This window comes from Corvus cornix, chromosome 3 (genome assembly GCF_000738735.6).
Source record: "Corvus cornix cornix isolate S_Up_H32 chromosome 3, ASM73873v5, whole genome shotgun sequence".
NCBI lineage: Eukaryota > Metazoa > Chordata > Aves > Passeriformes > Corvidae > Corvus > Corvus cornix.
The window spans coordinates 84,287,297-84,313,040 of NC_047056.1; the positions used below are offsets into that span (position 1 = coordinate 84,287,297).

The window sequence follows — 25,744 nt, forward strand, 5'->3', positions numbered from 1 at the left end:
CGCTCCGCCGCCCACGCGGAGGGACTTTGCGCCTCTCAAGCCCGGGGGGCGCTGATTGGCCGGGGCGGGCCGCTCTCTGAGCTGTGATTGGCTGGCTCCGCACGGGGGCGGAGGCTCTGTGGCTGCCCCCCCCGCTATCTTATAACGGAATCACGGAACCGATTGGGTTGGAAAAGGCGTCTGGGATCATCGAGTCCAACCTATGGCCGAACACCGCCTTGTCAAAGGGAACATGGCTCTGAGTGCCGCGTCCAGTCTTTCCTTAAGCACCTCCAGCAGGGGGACTCCCCCACCTCCCTAGGCAGCCCATTCCAATGCCCAATCACCCTTTCTGTGAAGAACTTATTCCTAATGTGCAACTTAAACCGACCCTGGCACACTTTGACTTCTTATCCTGTCACCGGTTGCCTGCGAGAAAAGGCCGACCCCCACCTGGTTACACAACTCCTGTCAGGAGGCAGTTGTAGAGAAAGATAAAGCCCACCCCCCCCCCCCCCCGCCCCCGCCCGCCCTCCTTTTCCCCAGGATGAGCAACTCCAACTCAGCTGCTCCTCACAGGACTTGTCCTCCAGACCCTTCACTAGCCTTGTTGCCCTTCTCTGGACATGCTCCAGCCCCTCAATGTCCTTCCTGCAGTGAGGGGCCCAGAACTGGAGAGAGGACTTGAGGTGTGGCCTCACCGTGCTGAGTTCAGAGGGACAATCACTGCCCTGGTCCTGCTGGCCACACTGGTGCTGATATTTTCTGATTTTCCTCTCTCTCTGCTCCTCTGCCAGCACAGGGCAGCCCTGGGTGGGCTTAGCTGAGGAGGAGGAGGCAGCGGGGGCAAGAGCATGGTTGAGAACATGTGGGAAGCCCCCGAAGTCTGTAGGGTGGAGGGGGAAGGCAGGCAGCCTCAGGGGAGGCAAGGGAGTGAGGGTGGCAATGTGTAATTTTGCCAGGTACCCAGGCTGCTGTCATGCTGATACATTGCAGCCTGATTTTTTTTTAAGTGAAGTCATAATATTTAATCTCAAGTGAAGCCTTAATGATACTTTAATGAAGCTTTTATGTTCAGTATAACTCAATGTACTAAAGCTGATACAATACTGGAAACAGAATCACAGAATGGCTGAGCTTGAAGGGGCCTCTGGAGGCCATTTGGTCCAACTCCTCTGCTCAAGTAGGGCCTCTAAGAGCCAGTTGCCAAGGTGACTTGTGACTTTCTCCAAGGATGGAGATTGCACAACCTCCCTGAGTAAACTGTGCCAGTACTTGCTCACCATCATAGTGAAAGAGATAGAGAAAACCAAATTAAAACAAAAAAGAGCTAACATACCCCATGCTCCTTCAATTACACTAAAAAAAATTGCTAAATGGTTAAATTACCCTTTTAGGCAGGGTCCTGTATTCTTATGGTACAGAGCTGAACAGGGAGCATTTATGTATGAGTCTTTATGGGTACACATTACCACCTGTGCCTGGTCGTGGCAATCTGCCAGGTAACCAAACAGGAAGAACTACTCTCTGCTGTCTTCTGACCCTTCCCTAATAGCTCTGTGTGCAAAGGAAGCAAGGCTGCCTGGTTTAATACAAGACGAGAATATGTACATTTGCTTCTTTTCCTGTCCTGTGTTTATTCTTAGCCAGAGCCTGGTAATATTCATATACCCTGTGTGTACAAGTGGCTGACATTGAAAACCTCCCTTTCTGGCAACCGCAGCTTTAAATTCAGTATCTTAAGATAATGTTCATCAGAGAGGTTGGGGATCACCTGCACACGGAGATATCTGTGTCTCCATAGAGGCACTGACTTCACCCGAAGAACAGGCTCTCTGTATTTAGTATTTTACACTCAAATACTGAAGCTTATCTTCAGCCAGGCTGCAGGAACAGCAGAGTGGAGAAAGTAGGCGTGTTGCGAATGTTTCAGTTTTGGTCCAGTAACATTCTACAGCAACTTTCATGGTCAAATGCAGAAGAAGCGGCTTCTCCTAGCCCTCAAGTTAAACTGAGATGACAGATGTGCCTTCCATGAGAAATCCTGCTCCCCACACAGGCCCCCGATTGCCAATCCTGAATCCATTGCCATTTATCTAACAGAGAAGGCGACAATAACTTCCAAGTTCATTTTCATAGAGGTGCTGCAACATTAAGTAAACTGCTGTAAACAGTTACCAGAAACTGAACATGTCAGACCGGTTTCTGCACATTTTATTCTAATAAACTTCCTTTGTGATGTTTTGGTCCACTTAATAAAAAATTACAAAACTTCAAAAGGAAAACAATGAGCAAGCTTAATTGTTTTTTCTTGCCTGATACGTGATCACATCATACAGTCTTTTATGTAAAGAAAAAACCCAGTAGTCATGGTACTTTTCAAGTCATTTTTATTAACAACAATATGGATTCAACTTTGTCAAGAATTTACAATTAACATTGTAATGTACTGGCTAATGTTGCAGTGTCAGTGGAAGCAGCCATCGTAATTTCTAAGCCTGCTATGAAACTTTCTTTTTGTCTTTCAAAGAAGTCAAAAATGCTTCCAATAGCAGATGATATTAGATATGTCTGGAATTGTCCTGTGTGTGACCACAGCTGAATGAATGCATCCAGATGAATGGACAGGAAAATATTACATGCTTCCACTGACGTTGCAGGGGACAAGTCTTATTTCAAAAACTTATTAATCTTTTTAGACAGTGACAGCACTTTGTGTGATGTTGTAATCCATTTGAGTAAAGTCAATTAACACACTTGGAAAAAAAATGTGAAGCGGAAATACCTGGGACAAATTCTTTTCTGACCTGTATTTCATTCAAACCTAGTGAATCCAAAAGGATTGCATGACATATGAGTCAGGATAAAAGTTGGCCCAGAGAGGGAAATGTACCCATTTCTGGTACAGGTGGTTCAGTTCCTGTATGGTCAGTGGAACTGAGCCTGATTATCCCAACAGAGGCTGAGCTTCACCCAGTTGGGCAGTGAATTCATTGAAGTCAGTGAAGCCATCCGAGGATGAATTTAGCCTCAGGTGTTTAAACCATTTTTTTCTCCATTCCTTTGCTGTTATATTTTCTTTTCCTGCTTACTCCTATTTTCTGAACATTTTAATTTTCTCTGTGCTTTTACAAAAATGTCCCTTCTCTCCTTCCCTTTTTATATCAGTACTTTGTGCGTTATTTTTTATATAGTCAATGTGACAAGGGTAAATTCAGCTAAGTATTAGTTTCCTCAGGAAATAACTGGAATATTACCATTTTCACTTCAAACAGATGCCCAACAAAATCAGGATTTGAATCTGAGTTCCCAATTCAAGAAAAATTCTTGAATTTCATAAAATGAGTGAATTCCTTAGAATTTTTGCTTGAGTAAGGATTGCAGGTCCCAATCCAGAAATACTACTGTACATCAGATGTTCTACTATACATCAGCAATTCAGCATGATTTGACTTATCACAGAAAAGCAGGTGAATTACTCATCACCATACTATAATGAGAGCAGTCACTCGTAGTAGGATTATCTCAAAAACATATGGAACAACTGTGGGCACTGTAAATAAAAGTGTATGATCTTTGCAATCTTGAACCCTAGGCTAAAACATCATATTCATATGTAAATAAAAAGTATAGATCATATGAGCCAGGAGCAAATACAAATTTTTGAACAAATAATAGTCACTGAAACTATTCTTTTCAGCTGTCTCTTCATTCAGGTAGAAGAACATGCTGACCAGAAAACAGTTATTTGGATAAGGCTTAATTCCTGAAGCTCTTACTTAATTTCAGCTTCACTCTTCAAACAATTCTCAGGTGAATGGTAAATCAGAAAAAAAAAAAAAAAAATGTTCTTTGTCTTGACTCATGAACAATTCTTATTAGTTTTCATGAGCTGGACTGTAATAAGGAGCTCAGGACAAGACTTGAAAAGCTGGACAGGCCCTTCTTTTGTGAAACTAATGAATGACTGTCAGTCATGACACTGTCTTTTAAAGAGAGAGCATAGAAACTCCTCATGAGGAAATACGAGTAAAGCTTATAAAAGTCCAAACAAACAATTCTTCCTCTTTAAAATTTCATATATTCACTACTCTTTCTATTTTCTATCAATATTATGTTAAAAAACCCTATATGATAAGACTTGCATCTACAAAAATAGTAATGGTGAGCATAAAAGAAAAAAAATTAGGATTTTAAACCTTAATTTGAAAAGATACGATCTTCTGGATTTATTAGTACTTTGTAAAGACATTAATATTTTCATACATAATTTATAGAACTCATTCTTTTGTGCACAAAATTGTATTAAATAAATTAACTTAAAGTTAGAAGGACTCAAGCATCTCATTTAAGGCAAAAATACCAAGTTTCCGTGAGATAAATTATCAGCAAACCCCAAGGCCTGTTTCTGTGCAGAATCAGAACAGGCAGGGCCATTGCTCAGTTCTCCCATCGACGCCTTCCGGGTGCAATGGGGGTGCAACCATCTGCTCCTGCAGATGAAGGTGGCAGAGTGGTGTCCAATTCATGATGCCTTGATTTTTCGGTCTTGTCAAGGAGGGGAAGGGAGTTTCACTATGGACACACAGTTGCCATGTGCCCAATCCCTTGCTCCTTAACTGAACCTAACTGCACATTTATGCTTAGGTCAGCAGGAGGCTTCAGATGAAAGGCAAGAAAGGCACCATAAACAGGAAAAAGGAAAAAATAGCCTAAAAAACAATTTTAAAATTCTAAATTTTCAATACTTTAAACTTATATATCTGTCTGAATAAACTGCAGACATTCAAATAATTTAATAATTAAATGAACTGAGATGTGGAAAAAAATGTATTTATCCTCACAAAATTGCTGTTGTAATCAGGCTTCTGTATGATCAGATTGCACATAGAAGAAAACAGGAAAGGCTGAATGTGGTGAATTATATGGCAAATCAGCGGTGAGGAAGTTGTGCTTCAAGGTGTCTTTCAGGATTTAACAACTGAAGTTTGCTCCGGCATAAGCCATGGAACACAGTGTACCATCCATGGACCCCATATAATGACACAATATATACACTCTACAGTTTGCATGTACTTTCACATAATAAAGTTGTCATGTAACATCTAGGAATACTTCTGTTAAGCAAATGGAAGCAGAAGTTACAACAGTTTCATAGTAAACAGATCAGGTCCTTCACAATACAATCTACAGCATTTAGCCACGGTTAAGACTGGAGTGATGTTTGTGATGTACATAGCGAGTTCCCAGCGGGTCTGGGCCTGGAGAAAACACCACCCTGAGTGAGCTGGCACTGGCACATTCAGTATTCCTGCTGCTAGAGGGAAGCTGAGCCCAAGCTGGGTTGTCTACAAGCCTGTGGTGCAGGTGGGGTGTAAATCTGGCAGGAGGCAACATACGGAAACCTCATTCAGCTGGGAAGAGTGAAAGCCTGTTTAAGTGCTGCAAGGGTTCTCTCGGTGGCGAAGCCTTGCTGGGGATATGCAGGCATGCACTGACACTGCTCCTGCATCTCAGCAGAAGTGAAGTGAGGGTTAGAGTAAGAAAAAAAAGAGGATGTATTAGCAGGAATGCTCAGTCTGATGTAGGCTTTGAATTTGAAAATTTGGGTTTTAGCAGGAAGGAGTCTGAGAGTCCTGTGTTAGAAAGTTAACAAGAAATGACTGTAGATGGGACACAGTGTTTAGCTATAAGAAGAATGGGATCACTTTCCCTCTCGCCTCTTCTCCTTTTATTAAAAAAGCAACAAACCCTTGCCTTATTTTTCTTTTTTTTAGTTAAGGTGGTTTTCTCTACTACTATTTCAATTTCTGATTGCCTGCATGGCTTTTTTTTTTTTTTATTAACAATCATTATCTGTGAAAAAAAAATGTGACTTTTTCATTCTTTACCTTTCTTGTTTTATTTTCTGGGTTGATTTCCCTTCCTGCCCATCTAAATCCATATTCTTATTTATTTATTTTCCCATTGACTGTGTTGTCTTTCTCTCCCCTGTTCTGTCCTCTTTAGTTTTACTCTGTATTTCAGTTCCTCATTTTCCCTTATTTTCCAGCCTTATGAAGTGCTGTTGTAGTATCAGGTTGGGACTGCAAGTAAAATTGCCAAAATTTTCACAAGAAGGAAATATTGCTTCTACAATAAAGGCAGTGCCTGCTTCCTTCCCTCACCTACTGCTGCCAAAATGGTTCAGATTCACAAGTCAGCTTCTCAATGAGACTTCTCAATGAAGAAGGAGAGATTCCCTTCAATCTTCAGTGCAGTCACCCATGTTGTCCACTTCTGAGGCCAGCCCCAATCCTTAAAATATAAAGCTTTTGTAACAAAATAGTTCTTGTTATAAAGAACAATGTGATAGTGGTGTGTCAGGTACTTCTGCCACAGCACTAAATCACCAAAAATCAGATATTAACATACTGTTCTTCAGAGCTAAAAATAACTGATTACTGATGAGCTAATGTGTGTATCTTGCAACTTGCAGTCATTTCTAACCCCATGTTTCTCATTTCCTTGGTACCTTGCTAGCAGCTGTAGATAATCTTTTTGTTGTAAACATAAACTATCATCTAAATCAGGACATTATATATATATATTCAATTAGTTCAGAAGCAAAGTGCTTTAAACCTTAAGATTTTTACTTCTGCCCCATAGAAACAGCACTAGGTCTAAATGCTCAAATTTTTGTTTTTTGATACATCCTGCAGCATTAGCTTTGTAGGCAACTCGTTATTTAAACCTACTGTACTACATGAAAGGCTGCCGTACTGTAGGTGTAAATTTGGATGTTAGCCATTGCTTAGACATGCATTTTCATGCAACTAGGAAATATGGGCTCATTCAACTGCTTTGCAGATTCATCCTGATTTTTGTGATTCTCTCACTAAAAGGGCTTTCAAAACAGTTCATGCTATGATATGTATGACTAGAGGAATGACCCAGCCAATGAAGAAAGCCAGAAGTTATTTAAGTTTGACGTGGAGCAGATTGAGTGCTTCTGTACCATCCCCTGGCTTGCAGATGTTTTGAGATGATCTTGATATTCCAGTCCTTAGAGAGTCAGCAGAGAGAGTTGTTTCCACTAACGGGCGCGAGATGGCTTCTGTAGTCTCTGTCCCTGCCTCTGTCTCCAACTCTTCATCCGTTATAAATAATTTTGACTCCCTCCATTTGGAGTATACATCTTGGCTACCTCTGGAACCACTGGAGTCACTGCCAGCAATCTGTATATTCAGTTCTTCCGTTGGCTGTATAAGGTTTTGTACAGATAAGGATTTTCCTAAATCCATCTGCACCACAGGTTTAACTGAGAGCAAAGGTTCCCCTTCTGTATCCAGACTTTTTCTCCATGTGAGATCCTTTGATGCACTTGGCTGTGCAGCTTGTCCATTATCCTTTGATGCAACAAGGCAAGCGGTGACATTAGTAATATTTTCATGCGTGGTTACGGGAATAATATGGACGGGCTCAGGCCTATTGATATGCTTCATCGATGAGAAAGGTGGTATTTGTAATGTTGTCGGAGTTGCTGGCTTAGTTGTCTGGTTTATTTGGTTTGATGTATTATTAGCTGTTGCAGGTCCATCATTTGGCACTTGTGTTGCTTGACTATGCATAGCTGGACTAAAAGCATAGTAAGCCTGAGTGCTAAATTCATTTGGTGTCAGTATAAGCTGTAGGCCACGAGGCAGATTGGCACTAGCTGATCTGGATACACATCCACTAAGTTGTGCAGAATTAGACAAATCTTTGCTGTCTGATGGACTCTGATAATCAGAAGTCTGCTCACACTCGAAAGCTGGCATTTGAAATGAAGCCAAAGTGAGCGCGGATGCAGATCCTTTTCGCAAAACTTGTTGATAAATATCTAATAGACAGTCCAGTTTTGACTCAATGGATTGTACCTATATGAGAGGAGAAGGTCAACATTAGTGCCAAATATTAATTTAAAATATTTGGAACCCAAGAAAAGAGGAAAAATGTAACTGCTGAAGAGAAAAATGTAAGTAGCTTGATGTATGCTATTGATCCTTAAAAAAAGAATGTCAAAAGCCATGTACATTTTTTATAAGGAAGCAGAGAAAAGGGAAAAAAAGGTTAAGGTAATACAATTCGTATAATTTTTATTCCAACATATAAATGAAGCAGATATTAGAAAAAAAAATTTTACCTGTTCAGCTTTTGAAACTGGCAATAAAACACAGAAAAGGCATGAGTAATAATGCAAGACAAAGGAACACAGATAATCACTCTACCTGTTTCTCCACTTTGACTACCCGCCCTAACATACTGACGTCATCAGTTGTCTCATGCTCTGCAGGATTCTTTTCTCTGCTTCTTTTATCTGCTGTGATTTGTCCTTTCCCAAGAATTTGGTCAACGCTGTAAGAGAAACCAAAAGCTGTTGCGATTCCTGGAACTGGCATAGATATGGAAGTGTTTGCTATATTTATATGTTAAAAATTAAAATCACAGTACTTCAGAAAAGCATTCAAGGAAGAAGACAAACATAATTTTATTAATTAAGGGAAAAGAAAAAAAAAAGAGGAGTGATTTTTGAGCATATTAGACTGCTTTTCTTTTTTGTTGGCACTAACCAGGAGCCAGAACTTAGCCATCATCTGGGAAAGCCAGGGCTAGGCTTGCTGAAAGGGGGAGAGAGGAAGTCACCTCTCCAGCAACTTGAAGTTGTGGAGAAACAGACATACCAGTGCCACTCCCAGCTCTCCCATCCTAACAACAGCATCCAGCCCTGGGAGAGTTGTCAGTTTTAAGCAGGAATCCCTAACCTTCACTGATAATGATAACTATGATGTAATGTTCTTTGTTTTGGTTTTTGTAATTACTATTGCTGGGAATCGATAACATAAAACCTACATAAACGCTGCATTACCTGTAGTTCTCAATTTCTTTTATATGAAAATAGGAAGTATGGGATGGGAAAGAGGCAGTTCTCAATGACTTCCTCACCCTTTTGGCAACATCCTGACTGAAGTCCTTTACAAATGGACTTTACTGATAAAGGATTACCATTTCTATTGTTCAGACTTCCATTTTCTGAGGACAATTTGGATACATGTGTTTTTTGCTTGGTTTTGCCCACAATTCAATTTGTGGCTCAGCTGTGTTCACAGAAAGAGAGGCCGCGTAACACAGAAATGTTAAACTTTGCCAATATACATTATGCAGCGAATGACATTAGCTGCTTATGCAGAGTGGGACTAATTCTTTCCTTACCGTGACTGAAGACTCTTAATCCTGCATAACATGTCTAGATGACCTGCTGAATACTGTTCAATGACATCTTTGACATCATATGGGCGAAGTGTTTCCTTAAACTTTCTCTTTGCAACATGAAATTTCATAATTCTGTGGGGGAAAAGCATTTTACAGGTTAATTTTCAACAGTTGTGGAACCATAGGTATATTTCACTGACAAAATTTGATAGCTCATTTGAGGTGTTTTCAATACAGCTTGTGCAGGTAAACTTTCACATGGTTGTTTTTCTAAGTACAAATGCACTGTAGCTATGCCTTTGAACTGTTGTTCGAGAGATCAGGTAACACTGTTTTAAAGACTGCAGAGCGTGTTTAGTGTATCAGTATATACCTGTCTGACTTTTTTATGCTAGGTGCCTGATATGAAAGGTACTGAAGTACATGTCTGACTTAAAACTGGGATTAGTTTCACTGACTTGAGTGGGATACCATATAAGCTACATTTGTGCATAAGCTACTTCTCTTCTTGTTAGAGGAAAGATTTTTCTAATGAATCGATTACACAAACTTAAATAACAGTATTCTTTTTCTGGTGTTCATTTTAAGTTCCTTGCTCTCCCCTTTGTGAAAAAAAAATTATGCACCCAATTAATTTTTCATTGGTTTTTATTTTTTAATTAGCATTCAGGCCTAAATATTTGTTTTCAATTTATTTTGCTGACTTAAGATCAAATTTTGCAGGCCAAAGAGAAGTTTTCATGTTTGTTCCCAACTGGAATCTATGGGAATCATTGCTTAATTAGCATTCATGAGTTTTTCACTGCAGAACAGTAAGTTTCAGATAACAGTAAATATCCAAAATTAATGAATGGCATATGTGTTTTTATGTGAGACTTGCACAAGTTTCTGTGATATGTGATGTGAACATGTGATGTCCACTGAGTAGCTCTTCTTAGAATGCAAAGCTTGATATTAAATCGCAAATTTTAAACAATAAAAATGACAAATTTGGAAAGTGAATGACAGTGAGATGATTTTCCAGGTCAGCTGGTAGAGCCTGAAGTTGTCCTTGGTGTACATAAGAACTGGGAGAGAAGACAAGGGATCAGGTGTGTTAGCCATTCCGGCTTGTGCTGCAGAGCTTATGAATTCCCGTTAGGGCCACACTGCTGATAATTTGCTATCTATTGCAATTGAAAAAGCAGAGACTGTAAATTGGTATCCTATTCCAAATGCCAGTATTCATGATAATATGTTCTCTCTGTGTTTATTAAATGTATTTAGCAGCTGTAAGACAACAAATTATAATAAAAACCAAAGCATGGCTCACACTCTGATAAAAATAGATTAGTAATGTTTTAGTGGAATTTAGAAAAGCCATACTTCATGTAGTTAGGACAGACATTATGATAATAGGTATGTAGATTTGCATTGATAGCATATAGTGATCCTCTACTGATTTTTATGTCATACATAAATATTCTTACAGATAATGTCAACCTTTTCTCACAGTACTTAGCTTATTGATATTTCCCATTCTGGCAACTTTCAGTTAAAAATGAGATTGTCACTGGTGTAGAGCTTGAACTATGATTCTGATTATAGAAAATAAAAATGGAAAAGGCCTGTTAGAAGTCCGTCAATTTGACAGTTCAGGACTGATCTCCATGCACTTTCAAATATATCAGATCATGGACTTTCCTCTTTTGCATTACCAGCTAATTCTACAGACCAATGGCTTTTGGCATCTTTTGTAATCTGGAAGCCTGTGAAGCTGTGATGAATGTGAGATGCAGATGTATTTTTTTTTTCTTTTAGCTGTCAAATTGTGCCAAGATGTTGGTTCTTAAGACCCTGACAACCTAATCTTCTGAATCTAGTTCTTTATTGAGGTTCCAAAAAATGAATAATGTAGCTGACATACAAGACAGTATAATAATTTTGTTGTTGTTATTATTATGTTTTGGTGGTCACAATTTTTTACTTCATGCATTTGATAAAGTGAAAAGATGAAACTCTATTAGAAAAGAAGGACCAGACTATTAATGGCATAGCTGGAGACAACTGAATTTACCACAACTGGGTGATTTTACAAAAGAAGAGGCAGAAGACTAATTTGTATTAACAGCCATGGAAGCTTCTTAATCAGTTAGCACAGAACTGCTTTGCAGCTTTATAACACTTTTTTTTTGCTTATCAAGGCAGTTTGTTCATAATGTTCAGAAGTCAAACACAGAAGTCATCACAGCTATATCAGTGAGCTGTAACTGTACTATTCCTGGTTTATGTATTAGCTCATGTGATTCCATCTTCATTAACTACAGCAGGGTTTGGAACAGACCCATATTGCTTACTTATTTTTCTTCAAGTATGCAAAGTTTACATAAATTGTGCAAAAAAAATCAAACTATTATAAAAAAGCTGTAATTTTAAAAGCCTGCAAGGTAATTAAGAAAAAGAAAAACTGAATTCTTTCAGTGATGGAGCCTTGCAACTGCTTTGCAGTTACTAAATTTGGTTGAACCTCCATAGTTATTTATTGTCAGTTTAAAAACTTAATTGTCTTCCTATGTCTTGAAATCACTGTGTAATTAACTTTCTTTACTGTGGGGATGGTAAGGCTCTGGAATAGATTACCCAGGAAAGTTGTGGATGCCACATCCCTGGCAGTGTTCAAGGCCAGGCTGGATGGAGCTTTGAGTGAGTAACCTGCTCTCAAGACTCAAGCAACCTTGGAGCACCCAAGTGGGACGTGTCCCTGCCCATAGCAGGGCGGTTGGAACTAGATGATCTTTAAGGTCACTTTTACCCAAACCATTGTATGATTCCGTATGTTTGGACGCCCATCCTAACAGATGATGTACAGCTACCTCCACTGTGAGTTCCTGTGGGCTGAAATCAACGGGCTCAGTTATGGGGGCGCAGGCGGGTGCCTATGCCTTCAAGAAGGGGAGCACGAGCACCAAGTTACGCACCGCCCGCTGCTCGGAGCAGCACCCCGAGCTCTGCCCGGCCCGGGCTGCCCTTCCCAGCCGCACCGGCAGGGGGCGAGCGAGGCCCGCCACAGCCCGAGCCGAGGCCCGGCAGCGGCGGCTGAGCGCGCCCGCCGACCCTTGAGAGCGGGGCCGTGCAGGCCCACGGCTCTTTCAAACATTGTTCGCGTGCTTGAAGCGCTGTGTGCCATGGAGCAAGGTGGTATTTGGTAACTCAAGTCTAATGCGACAGACGATACGCGGTTGTAAACCCACCGATGCCGTAAGCACGACAGTGTTCTGGTAAGAATTAGTAATTAAAAAGTAGCTTGTTTCAGTGATACGTCCAAGGAAGAGCAGAAAAAAAGTCATCTGTTGAAGCAGACCAATATATAAAAGTGCTTTGTCTAGAATTAATGTCTAAACCACAGCTCCCACTAATCTTTACGTACCCTGATAATTTGTGGACAGTTACAGGTCCAATACCAACTTTTGTCTTATTGACCCATAGCAGCCAAAAGCAGCACCCATTTAATTTATTTGTCCTCAGATGTGGGATCAGCATTACTCTAAAATTACAGTGGTTTTTGTACATGCAGGTTGCATATCTTCCCTGGCATTCACTGCATTTTAATTTGCATTATCAAACTGCCTCGATAAGCAAAAAAAAAGTGTTATAAAGCTATTTTGCTTGTCATTTAGTGCACTTTCCCGAGACTGGCACCAAGTTAGAACATCTCTAATCCTTTGTGCAACCCTGTCATACTCATGCCGTTATTTTTAAAGCTGTGCCTTGTCAGTCTTGTCATTATCTCAGGAAGAAAGAGAGCTTCATTCTACTGGGATTCAGGTGGAATCATACATGGTTGCTGCCTTGAGTATTAAAAGACAGGTTGTTTTACCCATAAGCAGATGAAGTGACCACAGTTTGTTTGCTCACCTACTACACCAGGATAGCAGGTGAGCAGCGATCTGGCTGTGCTGGTTCCTCTGTCTCTCTACCCTTACCTTGCCAAATATCACTTTTTCCTGGTAAAACTGCAATGTGAAGAAGAGATCAGGATCCAACACAGAGAGGCCAGCCGACAAAGGTGCTTGAAAGACAGTTCTATTACATGTGAGGCATGTGAGTCAAAATTGTCTTCTCTCTTGTGTCCTGACCTGACTCATCCCCTTGCAGCCAGAAACATTGTTTTCCCCCAAGTACAGTGCTGTCCTAGCCAAACACATGTATAAGAGCCTTGCCTAGTCTCTGAAGACCATCTGGCAGAAAATAAACAATGTGTTTGTATTTAGAAGAAAGAGGTGGTTCTGAAACATCACATTGAACAAATTCAAAATGGCTACTAAAAATACATTTTATAGGTGTTGCAGAAACATTGTAAACACTGAACATAAATGGTAAATTATATTTTCCATCTTTGTCTGTTAAATATGTATGACTGTTCAACTATACAGCTTATCAGCTCTAGAATTCTCAAGTTTCATTACATTTAGCTACAGTTATAATTTTTTTTTATTAGCAACAAATGAAAACATATCTTTGCAATCACTAGAGTTAAAGAGAGAAAAGACCCATTAGGTCAGTGTGTTCATCTTCCTGCCATTGCAGTTATTTTCTATTGCATATTTACTTATGGTTCTCAAATCTCATTTTGTATTCCATAAATAGCACAGTAATTCCATCTTTTCCGTTGTGGAGAGTATTATTGAAATGAGTGCCTCTTGCTATGGAAAATGATCAGAGATATCACAATATAGGGAAACAAGGTATCCTAATCTTCCTTTTAGCCTCGTTTATACACATTTGTCATTGTGAGCTAACAGAGCTGGAAAATGCAATGTTTTTTGTTAGTCTTCAGGAGCTCTGCAGGATATTAATAGCTTTTTCTTCACAACAAGACTGGGGATGGCTGAGTAGTGCTACAGAACCTGCTGACACAAAGACTCAGTGGACTGCTTTGTGCACTGCTCTGATCCCAGCCGGAGGCTGCGGACGAGCAGGACTGATCCTGAGTGGGCCCAAGGCATGCTGTGGTGCACACCATGTTTCACCACACTACCCATCTGCTCCCTATGCACCCAACATTGTGCAAATCCATTGAGCAGCTTTTCCTTACTTTCCCTACTCCCTCAGTTGATCTTTCCTGACAGAGAGCTTGTGGAGTTAGAGGGGATGGAGCAAGCAGCACACGAGATAAAAGACTCAGTTTAGGAGGCTTTGAGAGCAGATTGAGAGCTTGACATGTTACCAGACACGTTTGCCTGGTAGGTTTTCAGTAGGACTAGTTGAGAGTACTGTCTTTTTTGGAAAGGGCCAAAATGTTAAGAACTTTTTCAGGAAAGGACTATTTTCTCCATCCTCTGTTTTGACTATAAAAAAATCAAGGTTTGGGGGTTTGTTTACTTAAAAAGCTGTTTTGAAGAATAAAGTAGTGCTGGAAAAATATAAGTAAACAAGGTCAAAACTGACACAGTAGACATTGAAATTACCAAAATGAAAAATCATAAATAAACCAGTTTTTGTCTTTTGCTATTTCAAGGCTGTCCAACCTGAGAGTAAGCAGCATATTTTAGGTTCCTTGCACAGAAAAAAGCCCCACCCTAAATGATTTGATTCCAAAACTGAGAGAGGACCTACCTCTGTAAACCCACAGGCATGAATTAATTTTGTTAATTTCATTTCTCCCTAAAACAAAAGGGCCATTTGTGTCTCTGTAAAACAATTTGTAGCCAGGTCTAAGCAGGAAAAAATAATTAGTCCCACTTATAGCAATTTTTCAAGTTGATGTATCAAGAATGGATTCAACTGTCTGTGTTTATATTTGGGGTCTTTTCATAGTGTTTCATGAAACTATGCAAGTGCCTTCTGTCTTCACCTGCTTCTGTATACCAGCATGAAATGAAAACCAGCCTTCACCCTCCCCCACTGCCTTTGCAATTCAAAGCCCTTTCTAAAAACAAACTTCAAAATGAGGCACAAAGTTTCCATATAGGCAGATGTTATCATCTTGAAATTCTACAGTTACTATATAGAGTCTCAGATCCTTCTTCAGATGTTTGCATAGATCCCAGTGTAGTCTGGTAACAGATACTCTGAATAATCAGAAAGAGGTGTATCAGCTACCTGATGAACTGAATTATCAGTCTCTTGATTTTGAGAGATTAAAGTATAGCATATACAGAAGTCTCAAGATCATGTCATATTACTGCTTTACAGATGTCAAGCAAAGGTAAGTTTCTGAAGCAAGATGCGTGCGCCGCTTGCAATCTTGCGAAACACTAAAATTTGCAGGGAGATGGGGGACATTCATGGCTAATTGATAACAAGTGGAGATTCTTACTCTCAGCCTCAATGGTGACATGAGTTGTTTTTCTGGGAAGCCAAGCAGGCAGAGTAAAAGTTGGAGATAATATAAAAATTTGATTCTCATCAGTTAAATAGTGCATGTCTGAAACAAGGAAACTCTTACACTTCTGCTTTTCTTATTAGAACCTTTCTGTGGACGGTACTGTGGAGAAAGTTTCCTAACAACGACCTTCACATTTGGTTACTTTTCATTTGAGCTAATAGTGACCAAGAGCGCCAAGCAAAAATGGAGATGATGCTTTGAACAATCCAGTGGCCCCTTAGAAAATGAGCTCCATGAATTAAGTATTAAATTGTCAAGTCAATCTTAAGGAATTTGGATGGCATGAAAAATGAGTACCCCTTGCCAGGACGAGTGGCAAGGTCAACCTGGAGCCAAGAGTCACCCAGTCTGTTTAAAATGCAGCGTCACAGACAAGCATCTTTGACACCAAAGTCAATGGATTATGCTGACTGTTCCTAATGTGAGCATTTTCCATTTGAGGGAATAGGCTTGCCTTGTGGGTGGGTGTCCACTGTGAAAAAAGGATTTCTGTCACATGCTGAAACATTGCTGGCAAGAGATGGTTTTCAACTGTGATGTTTGGCTTGCCAGTTGCAGTGGCTGTGGACACAGGCCTGGTATCTGAATCATCCTGTGAGGTCATTTCCAGGCAGGTTGGAAAAATGGTTGGAAAAGATGTCTGCAAATGATCTGTCAAGCTGCCTGTGCTAGTAGAAAAGTTTTAGAAACAGCCTTACTCACTATCTGTCTTCATTTTACTCAATGGAAAAAAGGGAAGGAAATACAAGTAGCCCATAGGTTATCACTACATGAAATAATGTGATAAAAAGCTTGAGTTTTTTCTTCCTATAGTGCTGAGAAAACCCAGGCAAGGGTTTCTGTACAGGAAAACATCATCTTTTGATAGGTTTTTGCAGAAATTCCTTTTGGCTGCTGCCTGTCTGTCTGCCTACCTTCCTGCACCCAAGAAAGGTGCTGGACACTGATGTGACTGTGATGCAGAGCCAGTGGGGTGACCCCCAGCAATAACCTGAGGTTTGCTGCCGGCTGATAGGGAATTCTTGAGCTCTCCTTGCTTGTTGATGTACACTTTTATGGTGGGGATATTGCCTGTCAGGATTTACACTTCAAAATACTCTGGAAGATGAATAGCTTTGGCAGTCTCAAGAGGGTGAATGATACATTTAAGGTTTCAATACAGGTAACTTTATAAGTTTCAATACAGTTTGCCACTTTCTTGGAAAAGGAGACTATTCATTTTAAATTATTTGGGTTATACTTAGTTCAGTGGATAGTGGTAGGCAAGGCTTTGCACAGTTGAATGAATGTAATTATTCTGTTCTTACCAGAAGAAATTTGCAGTAAAAGTCATATGACAGTTTCAGGAATATGGAAATGCAATAAAACCCTACACATTTAAAGGAAATAACTTTTCCAGGCAAGGTGATGCATATTCAGTAAAATTATGTCAAACTGTAGTTTGGATAACATAAAATATAATGGAAACCAGCATCCATTACTCTCTTTCTTTTCTGTGTCAAATCATGTAACTTTTTTAGATACTGAAAAGCTGATAACAGAACTGATGTTTTAATCTAACTAAAATAGATAGAAAGGAAGCATAATATGTTAGCATTAGTTATGTAACAAATATAGCCATGTAATAAGTTCAATTAACTATCATTTTCTTAATTGACATGCAATTTATTAGTATCATAACTGAAGAAAACTTGAGTGTTTATTCATTCAGTATTTTCTACTCACCTGATAGCTCTAATGACAGTTTTAAGAGCAGGGGTGAGATCTTCTACTGACACATCACACTGGCACCCTTTGTCATCATAAACATCATCTGTTCCAAGACTGGTGTCAGCTGCAAAAGACAAGAGCAGACTAAATAAGAGAAATTTAAAAATCTCTTCCTTAGTGTTTTCTAACAGCCTGCACAGTGGTTCTGGAAAAAGAAGGACTATGTATCAAGCATGACAGACCTTCATCAGTTTATGAACTGTTCGATGCACCTGTGTGCATCTATGCTTGTGTCATAAAATGCCTGGCTAGTCCCAGAGTAAAGAGTAAAAATTAGAAAGGAAGTTTTTGAAACTAATTAATAGCTGAGTACCAGCATGTTTATTCCTGATGTCCCATGGTTTTTCATCACATTCTCTGTTTTACAGGAAAGTGATGAACTAATGGATGTAATGGCAGAATCAAAAGATGCTGAAGTTATATTGTTACTCTTTTACCACTATGGATCAACCTGACATTGAAGACAAAGGAGAAGATCCATTTCATTTAATAAGGAGGCTATGGAATGACCCAATACTTTATTACAGGTGAAAATAAACAAAATACTTTTTTACCAGAAATGAATAATTGCCACCTTAAACCTCAGAGCCATGTAGGTATTTCAGCCTTCCTTTGCCAGAGGAACATAAGCCAAGTTACTGTATCTATTTACCTGAAAAACAATGGATCCTTTACCATTTCCTAAACACCACCTCTGCAGAGTTGTCATCTGGGAATTAGCTAGAAATCTCAGAAGTGTACCTCAGTACATAAACAAAACAGGTACTGATGCATGACCAAGAGGATTACAAGCTTAAAATGTGCTGGAATGTGAATGGAGCAAGAAGGGCAGGGTCATGGATGCCCATACATCATACATGTTTTGAAGGCATGTGAACTACAGGAAAATTTTTTGGGGTAGGTGCTTTTCCTCCCAAATCATCTTTCTTCAACTGCATAAAGTCCAAGTGCCCAGAAGAATTTCACTCATCGTCAGTGTATTTCATGCATAAGTGTCTCTGCTTCATGAGGAAGAGAGTGTAAAATGAAAGCGTGACATGAAACAGAGAAAAAAGGATGGGATTCAGTAATCCTCAGTAACAGAAGAGATTTCTTCCCAGTCCTAGATCCCTGCCTACATTCATGCTGTTATTTAAAACAGGTTTAGTCATTCAGAAATACTTCAAGTAAATAATTTCAGGGGTTTATATTACAAGCAGATTTGAAGCACAGTCAGACACAAATGATTTCAGGACATTTTTTCAAATTCCTTTTTCAGGAAGACTGCAAATTAAAGATGAAAAATATTATTTGTCAGTCAAAAGTGCCTGAAAATGTCATGGTACTTTCTAAATCTAATAGGAATTGGCATAATTCCTTGGCATAACCTTGGCATAAACAGTTTTGTACAGCATCTTCAGGAACTGGTATTGCTGCATTGTTTTCTTCTCGGATTTAATGTTCAGCCATACACATTTTTTGGTTGGTTTGGTTTTTTTTTAATGAATCTGGCTAGTTCATTACACTTGGGAACATATTTTTTTTGTTACTGTTGCTGTACCGGTACGTTTATGAGAAACATCTGTAGCTTTGAAAAACAGGTGAATTCATCTTTGACAGAGCAACTTAATAAAAAAAGATGGCTTATAGCCAAGTCAGTAATAAGTTTAAGTCCATATGAAACAATCAAATGCAACCATTAAAAAATAAGTTTTAAATTGTAAAAGTGAATTTTTCATACAAAACTTTGAAATCTCTCCTTCCATGGTATTACCGTAAGTCACAACTACAATGATGCCAGGAATGTTTTTTTCTTGCACTCTTTCATGAGCTTCACTCCTGACTCGGCTTATCTTATTGGTAAAATATACACCTCTCCACCTATCCTGCCTCAATAACATTTGGATTCCTGACCAGAAATGTGAACAGCTAAAATAAACTTTATAATTAGTTTGATAGGTATATACATTACCTAAATCACCATCTCAGGACATGGTAAGTATTCCATAACACTAACTTTCCAGGTGTCACATCTGATCAGCATCTCCAGTTACCTCTCCCAGTGTGGAAATCTCCCAGCTCATTTATAAGTGCCATATTAAAACCAGAGCTTTTTATGCTACTGGTATTTCCAGTGACTCTCTATGGTTTGAATCCATTCAGTTATGCCAGTATAAATTAGGAAAAACACTGCTCAGATCACAAGAGCTATAGCCATCTAAACCCAGTGAAACAGGAGACTCCAACCTGAAAGTTTAAAATAAACATGTTTCTGTATGGTTGTCTCACAGATACTGTTCCTGGGTCCTTTGCCAAGTACAGTGTCATTAATAAAAGGGCTTCCTTACCACAGTATATCTTTGCAGAACTGTTTTGAGAACTGAGTGGCGCAATTATAGTGTTCCATGTTGCTCCCTTGTGGATAAAAAACTCCACAAAATTTTTAGACAGATGCTGGAGAATTCTTATAAATTTAAGCCAGCTTGAAGAAGAGATGCTGCCCCTAATAAATCACCTTTTTTCTTTCTAATATTCCACTGATATGAATTTCCTTCATTATGGCAGACACTCAATACCACAGCTCAATAAAGCTTGTGAAAAGCTATAGCCTTGTTTGATTCCTATGGGAAACATAAATGTTTCTTTAGGATACTGAGCAGACCTGGGAAAAAGTTTGGGAAATGCGTAGTAGCAATTTGGAGAAAAAATTCCAGCTTAAAACACCACTGAAATCAAAGTTCACATTCTTATGAATTTTTCCATTGGAAGCTCATGTTGTGTACCACATAGTTACGAGGTGAGATGTACTTGTATCCTTTCTGTCCCTTTCGAGTTCATCGTTGAGGTCAGGGCTGAGTTGGGGTCAGTTTGGCTGCTTTAGCAGCTCCAGCTGTTCAAACCTCTGCCAGCTCCCAGATGGGGCTAAGCTATGTTCTCCAAGCTGCTCTCTGTTCCCAGGGAGAGCCCTTCCTAGGCATTAACGAGGCAGGTGGACCTCCCAGTGCCAGCTCATGCCTATCCCTGCTCACATCTACATCTTCATCCTTCCCCATACCCTCTGTCTGTATCTCCTGCTCCCCATTGGGGTGGCTGTGCATGGTCCAAGTGGGTTCCACAAGAAACTGTGGGCAGCAGCTGCTCTGCATGAGCCTGGCTTTGCTGCCAGGCTTTCCTAGGGTTAGCCCTGGTCTCTCTTTCTCTCCAGGAACCTCTACCACTGGCTACCCAGGGCTTTCAAGGTTGTTCCTCGGGCAGCTCAGGAATATGGTCTCAAAGATGGCCAAAATGTCTTTTAATACTCATTTAGACAAACCCCTGCAAGTCTCTTTAAGAAGGACTGTCAGTCCACTTGACAATCCCGACCCTTTTCTAATACCAGCGTGTTTAGAATTCAGTATGCGTTTTGATCTTAAACAAAGAAAGTGTTTATTTCACAACTGATGAGGCATCTGCTATTGTCTTATAATCTTTGACGTTATTTACTTTGGGCTACTGTCTGATCTTTGCTGCTTTTTAATTTCTTCCTCTTTCTTTGCAAAGAGTCTTTGATTTAATCACACAGCAAAGCAGCAATTACCAAGAAATAGAAGAGGCATGCACAAGTCAATAAAATTGTCTTGATATTTCCCTGTTTTTCACAGTATTTATGCATTTTTCATGCAAACTCTAGTCATTTATGATCACCACAAATGAATGGGCAAAAAAATTAGGCTGTTCTAAAACATTATATGTCAACAACAAAAAAAATTACTCTGTGGAAAAGTTATTCCCAAGGCTTGATTTATTATTTCTGTAAATAGTATGTGTCCTTTCTTAGAAGTGTTTTCTGTTTAATAACATGCTTTGGCATTGGGAAAACTGTGACGCTGCTTTGATCACTCTCATAGCTCCTTGCTTTCAGTGTCAGTAATATTCAAGTAATTATCTGCCTGTTTAACAGAATCAAAAAGACTTTTTACTTTTTGTTTTCTGGGAACAGCAATATGCTAGCAACAACAATCCAGCATTGATAAGTGTGTGTGCAAACACCATGAATAATCCTATGGAAGTGCTTCTGACACAGTGACCGGTACAGTGATCCCAACATAGACCTTTTGACTTATTTTTTTTGAAGTCTTCAGAATCACTTAGATCTTACTCTGACTGTGTAGCGGGTAGTTTGGGTCCTTCAGGTGGTTGACAGAAATAATTTTGCTGAGGCTGACAACCCACCTTCTCACAGAAGCCACCTCTGTGGCCACCCCACTACCAAGAGCCAGGCCGCGCAAAACCAATAGATGTCAAAACCTCAATAGGTGCCTGAAGTTGATAGCCTGCATATGACTTGCACTTATTCATGTTACAGCACAGTGCTGCGTTGACTTGGTTAAAAACACACTGGTTTGGAAAAAATGTCTGATTGATTTTCATTGAAATGTATGACTCAAGGTGAAAATTGGATGGTGGCCTAATTTTCACAGGTGCTGAGTTACTTTGAGCCATAGTTTTTAACTATCATTATCAAAACTGAGAGTTTGAATTGTGAATTGAAGTCCAAGCAATTCATAATGTAGCTCCACAGCCTGTTCTCCACCTTGTTCAGCAGCCTCATGTGAGTGCAGAGCTGCTCTGGCTGCCCAGGGCAGCAGTGCAGGGCACCCCAATGTGACACACTCATCTCTACACTAATTTTCTGTGTGAGTTGTCAGAAAGAAAATGAGTGGGTAATTCAGATTGTCCCTTTGGAAGGTGCCAATGCATAGGTCTGCTGCAGGAGGGGTGTCCAGGCAGCTGCTTTAGCATGAGACTCCAAGCTGCATTAGTTTTATAGTTTGTACTGAGCTCAGATGAACCCTCTTGCTCAAAAAGCAATGCCAGCAGCTTAATACTCTCATTATTCGTTCTTTCAGGCTCCTTCAAATAGAGCCTCTGCTGTGTGCTCTATGTAATGCCTAGAATGTCTGCAAGGTGGGTATATTTCATTCAACTTTACCCTGCCTTTGAAGTTCCTTTCTTCACTCTGAGTATTTACTGTGGTGAGTTAGGGATTTAGCCTATATTCTCTAAAAAATGGAGATGTCCTGTACATATTTTGTAGTATTTCCGCAGATGTTTTAATGCATAGAATGTTTCACAAAATCTCAGTTATTTTCCCCTCAAAAATTATTCTACGTACAAACATCTTGATGGTTTATATTCATGTGATTCATGCAATTTTCCTTTATAAAAATGAAATGTGTCTTAGCCTAGTGCCTTTGTTTAAATATGTTTCATGAAACTTCTCACCTCTTCACAAGATGTCATTATTTCCTGTTTGTTGACCCATGAATAAAAAATCCATTCACTACCCCTAGAACTGATTTTCTTTCTGATTTGCTTTGAAACATCAACAAGCTGACTCTCTTTCAGTACATAGTTCACCTAATTTGTTTTACTGTGATTGCTCACTAAGTTCCATAGGAAAAATCCACTGAAGAAGGCAACACTAATTGCGATGGAACTTAATCACATACTTAGTAAGAATGCCCAAAGCACCCCCAGAGCGGGAAAGGCAGCAGCCCATGTTTGCATGCTTTCCAGAGCAGAGGCCAGAAAAAGGAGGCCCAAGGGAGTGATTTATGTATTTATTTCCTTGATCTCTGGAAAAAAAACCCAAAACCAAACAACAAAAGGAAAGATTTTCTTCTAATCAAGAACGAAGGAAGAAGGCAGGACAAGTACTTCCGTGATGTGCTTGTCACATTAGATACTTAATATTTATCTAGAAAATGACACCAAAATCCCTGGTAGTAGACAACAGTCTTCAAGTGGAAAAGTTAAGAAAGAGGGAATAAGGATGACAACATTTAAAAACATTGTTTACAGGGAGCTTTTATGAAATGGTTGCCATTTCCATGCTGGAAATAAATTTCTCAGTAAAGGAAGGAAACTGGTGCCTCCTGTAAGGAGGAGCATTTTTGCATAAGCTTGTAGAGTTCCCTTTGTGCTCTGCCCAGCCTGAGCCTCTACTCTGCTGGCAGCATCAATGAGGAGTTCAGCAGTGCTGTATCAATAGCCCATTCCTTGTCTTTCCTCTGAAACAGACAAAGCATTCCAGATGGGGACAAGAAGAGGGCATCATTGGTAACTGCAGTGCAATATGACACAGAGTATCTTAAAGAATATCCCTAACAACATTATATATGTTAAAGCATTTCTGAAAATCCTCTGATTTGGTTAAAATGGAAGATAGAATTGGTGGAAAGTTTTCTACATATTCTGGGTATAATGATATCGTTTTCTTTCTCTGTAAGTGCAATTTTTTTAAGGTCAGAGACCTAATTTGTATCAGTTATCATGTAATGCAAGCAAGTTCCAAATATCTAAAATTCTAGCATTCCCTTCTAACAACTCTCAATTATCTTTACTTATTATTTAACTTCTCAAAAATTTCTGCACTGGCAATATTTCATGGAACAGCTCCCACTACTTAATTAAAAAGGAATCCTTTTAATTTTGAATGATGATATGGAGGACCAGGAGACTTTCTAAAAACAATTCATTATATGCACAATAACTGTGCTGTTAAAAAGGCTGATCTTATTATAAATAGTGGCAAATTAGCCAGCAACTTTAGATGGCCATGTGAGAAAAGTAAAAGAGAAAAATGTTAGGTGACTCTAAATCTATGGCTTTAGTGTATTTTTAGATACACATTTCTGTTATTTTATATATACCACATCCAAGAAGTAAAAACAGTAAAATAAATTTTAAAAATTGCAGATACATATGATGGTATCTGGAACTGTAGACTAATGAGCTAAATGTCACCTAATTGACTGTCTCCCTGCAAGACCTTGTAGCACACATCACTTGATATATGTCTGATATTCCATAAGGTCCTCAGAGGTCCTGTGCCCTGGAGATTTCCAGATATTGTTGTTGAGGGAGGTGATAGACAGGGGCAAAGGGATAGAGAACCATGGCTGTTTTAGATTCAGGTATCTACAGGATAGTCCTGTATTTTAAAAAAACCATGACGGATTTCCTTAGTAATGTTTCATAAAAATAAAACTATTCCTCAAATGTTTCAGATTTGGTGCAAATGGATTACATGTGGTTGGGAAGTTTCATGAGCATCATCTCAAAATTAGTTCTTATCTCATTTGTATAGTCTTCACTGTGGATGAGGTTATCTGAAAGCTATGCAAATCATACTTCTGTGTGATGGTCTGCTGCTGTCCGTCACAGAGCTAAGCTTAATAATCATTCACCTGTGACCACTGAGTCCAGTGAGCAATGGTGCACAGCAAGTTCCTCAAGAGGTATCATAAAGAAAGGACTAAATTGGACTAAATTGTGGACTCATATGGCCAGGACTTTGGTTGAAATAAACTAAAATAATGCCTCAAAGCCAATGGCCTGTACTTATTTACACAAAAATGACTCAGAGCTTAGATCAGAATGCCAGATCTTCCCAGTTAATTACAGTGACAGTGGTAATAAATGAGAACTCTATCTGCTCTAGGTACACAATCACAAGAAAATAAATCTCTTGTCTAGCACAGATTGATATATTGCTAATAAATTTCATTCAAACTTTGACATTGTGCAGCTTCACTTTGAATCAGCAAATTTAAGCTTAGATGTAGAAGCAACCCAGCTAAGGACTTCTGCACATCAAGGTCAAGCTGTTTATGCTACTGAAAGGAAAACTTGTCATTCTTGCAATACATAAATTACATGGTAGTAACTGAGGACATGGGGGCTGAAATGCACAATCGCATTCTTTCCATAGCTCTTATAATATACTCTACCCTGAGGATTTTGTGCAAGTACTCTCTAGGGAATGAAAGGCTAGAGGTCATGTGAGTGTATAATGTTTGAGGATGGTGCAAGAAATCAGATATTTCCTTAGAGAATTCTTTTTAATTAATCAAATGAAATATGTTTTTAATATCTCCAGTGCTGAAAGCTTTTGATGTTTTATTCAAAAAGCCACACAATATCTCTAGGTTACAGTAAAGGCACAATAACTCATGTAGAGGCTTAGAAGCATGGGATGGTAGAAAAAAAATATAATAGGGTATTTTTGTCCCTCATAGAAAACTGCATCCACAACATAATATTGTTCATTAATTCAGCTGTGGTGGTACAAGACTGGAGCATGATGTAAGCAAAAAAGGTTCTGCTCCTCAGCAAGGCAAGCAGAAAAGAAAACAGGGCAGGAACACCATTGTAAAGAAGAGATTTTGTGGGGCGAGTCTCTGTGGATGGAAACACAACATACAACAAGGCATGGGCACAGCACCATAGGTGACCTCAAGGCATGAGGTCACCTGTACCGTGTAATAACCGGCACAGACTCTGGCATGGGGTTGGCCCTGCCTCTGGGTATTCTCATGTTCTGGGGACCACTCCCCACTGACAGTTTGGCTGCAGTTTCCCTGTTTTTGTTAA

General features: G+C 39.4%; 1 protein-coding gene across 2 annotated transcripts in view; it reads right to left on the minus strand.

Annotated features, from left to right (window-relative positions):
- Positions 1-2,352: 2,352 nt before the first annotated feature.
- The window catches only part of KCNQ5 (potassium voltage-gated channel subfamily Q member 5), a 282,302-nt gene continuing 258,910 nt past the window's right edge, over positions 2,353-25,744 (minus strand). For both annotated transcript variants that reach the window (XM_039569441.1, XM_039569440.1), the window contains 4 exons: positions 17,303-17,411; positions 9,211-9,342; positions 8,229-8,355; positions 2,353-7,877 (listed from right to left, as the gene is read on the minus strand). In XM_039569441.1, coding sequence (XP_039425375.1) covers positions 6,936-7,877; positions 8,229-8,355; positions 9,211-9,342; positions 17,303-17,411 — 1,310 coding nt within the window. In that variant the 3' untranslated portion in view covers positions 2,353-6,935. The remainder of the gene's footprint in view (positions 7,878-8,228; positions 8,356-9,210; positions 9,343-17,302; positions 17,412-25,744) is intronic.